At 47.6% G+C, this 6,404-nt stretch overlaps 1 protein-coding gene across 1 annotated transcript; it reads right to left on the reverse strand.

Moving 5' to 3' along the window:
- Window positions 1-4,118: 4,118 nt before the first annotated feature.
- LOC101315000 (cytochrome P450 89A2-like) lies at window positions 4,119-5,819 on the reverse strand. Its single transcript, XM_004308027.1, has one exon. It carries the CDS (start codon window positions 5,817-5,819, stop codon window positions 4,308-4,310), a length of 1,512 nt encoding a protein of 503 aa, XP_004308075.1. The 3' UTR covers window positions 4,119-4,307.
- Window positions 5,820-6,404: the final 585 nt, after the last annotated feature.

Consider the following 6,404-nt stretch of genomic DNA (forward strand, 5'->3'; position numbering starts at 1 on the left):
ACTGACGCCATTTAGAAATCGCATGTAGCACTGCCAACATCTCCTTCTCATATGTAGAGAGCAATTGGTTACGTGGAGAGAGAGCTTGACTGAGGAATTCGATGGGGTGTTTGCTTTGAGAGAGCACGGCACCGACCCCCAATCCACTGGCATCTGTTTCGATGAAGAACTCCTCATTGAAGTTGGGCAGAGCTAAGACCGGAGCTGAGGTGATGGCTGATTTGAGATCGACGAAAGCTTGCTCGGAAGCTGACGACCATACAAAGTTCTCCTTCTTGAGCATATCAGTGATAGGACGTGCAATGATGCTGAAATGCCTGACAAAACGGCGGTAGTACCCCGCTAGACCTAGGAATCCTCTCAATGCTTTAATTGTCTTGGGCTTGGGCCAGTTGACAATGCAGCTGATTTTTTCTGGGTCCATTGAAACACCTTGGGTTGAGACTATATGACCCAAATAGTGCACACTTGATTGAGCAAACTCACACTTTGATAACTTAACAAACAGTTGGTTAGAGTGCAAGATGCGCAAAACCATTTCCAAAAGTATCAAATGTGATTCAAAATCCTTGCTATACACCAATATGTCATAAAAAAAACGAGCACGCCTTTACGAAGGAGGGGCCGAAATGTACCATTCATGAGGCTTTGAAAAGTGGATGGAGCATTCGAGAGGCCAAAGGGCATCACCACAAATTCGTAGTGTCCATCGTGTGTGCGGAATGCGGTCTTGTAGATGTCGGCCTCGTGCATCCGAATTTGATGATAACCGGACCGGAGGTCAAGCTTGGTATAAACGGACGACCCATGTAACTCGGCAAATAGTTCATCGGCCACGGGAATCAGAAAACGATCTTTGACCGTGACCGCATTCAACTCCCGGTAATCCACACAAAAGCGCCAATTGTCGTCTTTTTTGCGCACAAGAAGCACCGGTGACGAGAATGGGCTAGAACTCGGGCGAATGATGCCTTGAGCTAGCATGGTGGTGACTTGGGCTTCAAGTTCAGACTTTTGGGAGTGACCATAAGTGTAAGGGCGAACATTGACCGGCCCGCAATTAGGAAGGAGTGGGATCCTATGGTCGATGGCTCAGTGGAGAGGAAGGCCCACTGGGGCGTCAAAAAGAGGCCCAAACTACTGGAGAAGAAGGGTGATCTCTGGTGGATGAGCTGGTGGCGCAGCTGCGGCTAGAATGGCAAAGGGAGGGGAGAAAGACTCAAGCTGCTTATGTGGGATGAGGTCAAAGATGTCGGCAGCATCGATGTCGGCCTTTGGGTTGGAGGTTTCGCCGCGCAAAACATGGCGCTGGCCATCCACTGCAAAGACCATGAGTTTGTCGCGGAAGTGCCCACCAATAAATCCCATGGTTTCCAGCCATTGTGCCCCCAATATAAGGTCGCAGCCAATCACCGGCAACAAAAGGAAGGAGTCGGTGAAACTGTAGGCTTGGGCTTGTACCGTGACGTTGTGTGCGACCCCGGAAGGAGTGAGTGAATGGCCCGATGCAGCTGTGAATCGAAGAGGCCCGGCGGGGGCAATTGACAGCCCCAATTTGTTGATGACAGCCGGGTTGAGGAAGTTCATTGCGGCCCCGCAATCAATGAAGATGTTAATGGTGACATTGCCAATGGAGCCCTTGAAACGTATCATATCACAGACCTTTGTGTTGGTGATGACGTGAAGTGGGTAAAGGGGGTCGGAGGAATCAAGGGTTGGCTCCTCGGTGAGCAACGGTGGGTCGGTGTCAACCTCCGGGTACTCGTCAGGTGGTTGGGCGAAGTCGAGGATGGCCATAAATGGCCGTTTGCACACATGGGTGGCGGAATACTGCTCATCGCAGTTGAAGTAAAGGTTTTTGGCTCGCCTTTCTCTCTGTTCCGTAGTGGAAAGGAGGCGGAAGGGGGAACGAGGATTGGTGTTTTGTGGTGGAGTGGGAAGGTGTGTTCTGGTAGTGGGAGGTATGGGGTTTGTTGGGGGTAGGCATGCAGGGGGGGCATGTGAAGTGGAAAGGGAGGTTGTGTGGAAACGATTGGGAAGTGGGTTGGAAAAGGTGCGGGGTCTGTAAGGTTGGGAATGGCGAAGCTCAGCGTTCCGCGCCTCAAATAAGCGTGCAAGGCGTTGTGCCTCGTCTAGGGTGGTAGGGTTGGACACTTGGATATCTTGCTGAAGCTCAGGGCGCAGACCCCTAATGAAGATGTGCACAAGTTCACTGTCGGGCCAATCCGGAGCGCGACAAGAGAGCTTGGTGAATGCAAAAATGAAATTGTCGACAGACCCGGCCTGTTGTATGTGGGAGAGGGCGCTCTTGAAGTTGGACGGAGTGCCACCGCCAAAACGAGAGATGAGGGCTGCCACAAACTCGTCCCATGTCGGGTTGGGGTGGCGGAGCTCATAAGCGCTCATCCAAACTGAAGCGTCATTGCCAAAGTGTAATGCTGCTGTTTGAACGCGATCGAAGGGCGGTACGTGATGAACCCGCAAGTAGCGCTCTGCCAAGGTTATCCAGCCGACCACGTCTTCGCCATTGAAATGTGGTAGTTCGACTCGCGGGGGTCGGTAGTGGTGGTGTTCGGGAATGGGATTTGGTGGAGGGGGAAAATTGGTGTTGTTCGGAGGATTTGGTGGTGGAGGATTGTAGTTGATGTGCTGTTGGTGAGGGGATGGATGGGGTGATGAGATGGTCGAGTACTGTGGTGGCGCTGAACTCATGTGAGAATGGTGAGAGGAGGTGTTATAAGTGAGTTGGGGAGGTGTGAATAAAGTGAGTGTGGGTTGAGGGAGAGTGAGGTGAGGTGTAGTTGGCGCCGGAGAGAAGGACCCAAAGGTCAATGGGTGTGAGGGAGGTGTAGGTGGCGAGTAAGGCTCCAAACTGTGGATGATGGGGGCGGACGACGGGGTAACAGCAGCGGATTGTGGTGCTGTTGAGGGAGGGTGGTTTTCCCACCGATTGAGAATGATGTTTTGGATAGCAGCGAACTGGTGATTCATGTGAGTTTGGCTGCGTGCTATCGCCGCGATGGCGTGCTGCACATCATCATACTGAGATTGAAGGCCATCGACGGCAGCCTGAAAAGTGGCTAAATGGTCGGTGGAAAGAGGTATTGCCGAGCGGTTTGGATGCTGGATATTGTCGTTGCGAGGCGGTGGGATGGGTGGGACTAAGGCAGATGTGGGGTGGGTGGAGGATGGGTTTGAAACTTGGAGGTTTCTCATCGGAGACCCTTCAAGCTCTGGCTCTGAATACCAGATGATAAGCTCAAGAGCAACGGAAAAGGAAAACAAAAGAAATTAAACTGAATTCATTTCATTCATGCCCTCTCCAGGAGAGGAAGTTCCTTACATATAGGTGGGTTGATGAACTCAAACATTACAGTTGACAAGGACCACTACTACTAGAACGCCAACAAAGTAGGCACTGCCTAGAGAGACAAAACATAAGTTGCAGACTCTTGCTGGGAGCTGAGTTGCTGCAACTGGGAACTGAGTTGCTGTCACAAGAAGACGCAACTGTACATGAGGGATCACATGATGAAGGTAGATTGGGCTGATGGGCTTGAAGGATAGGGCTGAGGATTAGGAATGATCCTAACAATCTACTTTCTCATTGTAAACGACATTATGTGACAAATTATAGCAAAATTAGTTGTTTAATTTTATAACTTTCTTATTTGTTTCCGAAGCTTCTTAAGTTCAAGTTCTCATTTATCTCTATGCTATGCGCCTATACTCACTGAGCGCAGCAAGTGAAAAACCAGAAACAAGAATCACACATGTATGTGCTGGTTTCCTATACAGATCGATTACTGCTGTGATTATATACAAGTTCTAAGCGCAGCCGTTGTGATTGGGTACCTACAAAATATGCTAAGAGCTTGCCATCCTCTACTCAATAAGCACAACAATTGCATCACTTTAAGAGTTCCGAGAATCAAAACGAGGCTAAATGACTGGACATACAAACACATTTTCTTCACTTTGTGAGAAATATACAACACAGAACGGCACTCCAACCATATATGCCTACACACACGATGCAAATCACCTCAACCACAATTGCACAGGTCTTTCATATAGTCCCCTGAGCTCTAGAGAAGTGACGTATGCAAAGTTGTAAGCAAATAAATAAATTGGTAAGAGTGACAAAGCTGTGAGACTTGATCAGTAATTGAAACAATGATACTACTTGTGAACAAAATCAAATCTCCCTAGGTGATGCATAAACATCTCGATAAAAGCAGACTAACTTAATCGAGGCATGCATCTCACTAAATATATATGTACATTAAAACCCAAAACCCTTTGATTCATTTCTTCACTCTTGGTGAAATGTGAGCCTTCAATGGATTCTTCATGACCATAGTGAACTGTTGCTTCTCTGCAAAATCAACATCCTCTCCCTCCACACCTCTCCATTCAAATCTCCAAACCAAATTAGCCACAAAATACTCTAAATGAAGCGTAGCCAAACCCAGTCCAGGACAAATCCTCCTCCCAACCCCAAACGGCATCATCTTAATCTCTCTACTCCCCGTTATATCCACTCCTTCTCCTTCTCCCTTACTCAAAAACCTCTCCGGCTTAAACTCCATAGGCTCCTCCCACACTTCCGGATCCCAACCCATATCCGCCACCATGAAATTCACCGTCCCGTTCTTCGGCACCACGTGACCTTCAAAAACAACGTCGTGCGTGACGGAATGCGGCACCACGATATGAGCTGGAGGGTGACGCCTTAATCCTTCCAATATCACAGCTTTTAAATAAGGCATCTTCTGCAAGTCCTCCTCTTTCACCTCTTCCTCTGTTTCCTCCACAACCCCTTTAATCTCTGCCAAAAGCCTCTCCTGCATAGCTGGATACTTCACTATGTTGGCCATGATCCACTGCAGTGAGGTGGAAGTAGTATCTGTTCCGGCGTCGAGAAACTCTGAACATAGGCTAATGATCTCCTCTTCTGTCAACTTCCTCTTCTCGTCAGGAAGCTCGAGATCCCAGAGCGTATCAAGATAAGAAAGAACATAACCATCATTCTTTTTTATCTTATTTGCGCCCTTTCGTGCTCGAATCAGAGGAAGAAGCACATCTGCTTGGTCCTTACGTAACCGGAAGAACTCCGCCCATCTTTTCTTGAGAATGATTTTAGTGAATGAAGGCCAGAAGTTAAGTATGTTAAACCGGCTGAATCCAAGCAGCAATTTTCGTTGGACCTCTTTGATTTTTATGATCTGAGACTCGTTGAGTTTGTCTCCGAAGCACATGAGCACTAACAAGCAGAACATGCAGTACCGGAAATGGTCAATGACTTCTACTCCTTTATCGGATTTGGATTGGGATTTCGTTAGGCGGTTGGCGAGGACGTTGAGGACCCACTTGCGGGCGGCGCCGTAGGATTTGACGCGGGAAGGGTGGAGGATTTCGGAGGTGAGGTTACGGCGGAGGAGGCGCCACGTGGGGCCGTAGACTGCGGAGCTGATGTTGTGCTGGTTGCAGGTGATGATTTTGTTGATGGCCAATGCCGGGGGGCGGTCGGCAAAGACGGCGCCGTTTTGGATTAAGGCCTGGTGGGCCAGGGAGCGGCTAGAGATGAATATGGCGGGGCGGGAACCAATTTTGAGGGAGATGATTGGGCCGAAGCGGGCATGGAATGTTCGAATTATGGGCTTGAGGTCAGAGAAGGGTTTCCGGAGCCAGAGGAAGCTGATGATTATGGGGATGGTGGTGGGTCCCGGCGGGAGGTTCTTGGTGGTGGTGAGGAGGAGGGAGAGGAGGAAGGAGAGGAGGAGGGTGGTGAGGATGAGGAGGAGCCAGGTTTCCATTATGGCGGTGGTGAGTTTGATTAAGTTATCAGAAATATGGCGAAGAAATGAGGATAGTGAGGTCCAATTTATAAAGAGTGTCAATGGTACGTGGAGTGAAAGGAAGCAGATAGAGGTTTGATCTCTATTTTGGAAGTGATGTAGACAGTGATGTAAACTGAAAACAATTTTTTTGTTTTTTTCTGTTATACTACAGTTTGTTTTTGGATTTAGATTTTGGAGTGACAGAAAGACTTCAAAGGACTAATCCATTGAAAAATAATTTGTTTGTAGTTGGAGTTATCTATTTTTACTTAAGCAACAAGGGATTAGCGTCGTTAAGCATTTGACTAATTGGCTCGGTGTAAGGATCAACATGAAGTGCGATCATTTGTTCTTTGAAGTATAAGATTAACTAAGGAGAAAATATATGTTTAGGTTGTTCAAATTGAGTTGGTTGAAGTTAATTAAGGAGAAAAGAGGCGTTTCTTGCTCAACAAGGTTATTAGAGAAAGAAGAAGATATTGTTATGGTCAAATCGTAGAATAACACTTGAGTTTTATATATATATATATATATATATATATATATATATATATATATTAT

The sequence above is a fragment of the Fragaria vesca genome, linkage group LG7 (genome assembly GCF_000184155.1).
Source record: "Fragaria vesca subsp. vesca linkage group LG7, FraVesHawaii_1.0, whole genome shotgun sequence".
Lineage (NCBI taxonomy): Eukaryota > Viridiplantae > Streptophyta > Magnoliopsida > Rosales > Rosaceae > Fragaria > Fragaria vesca.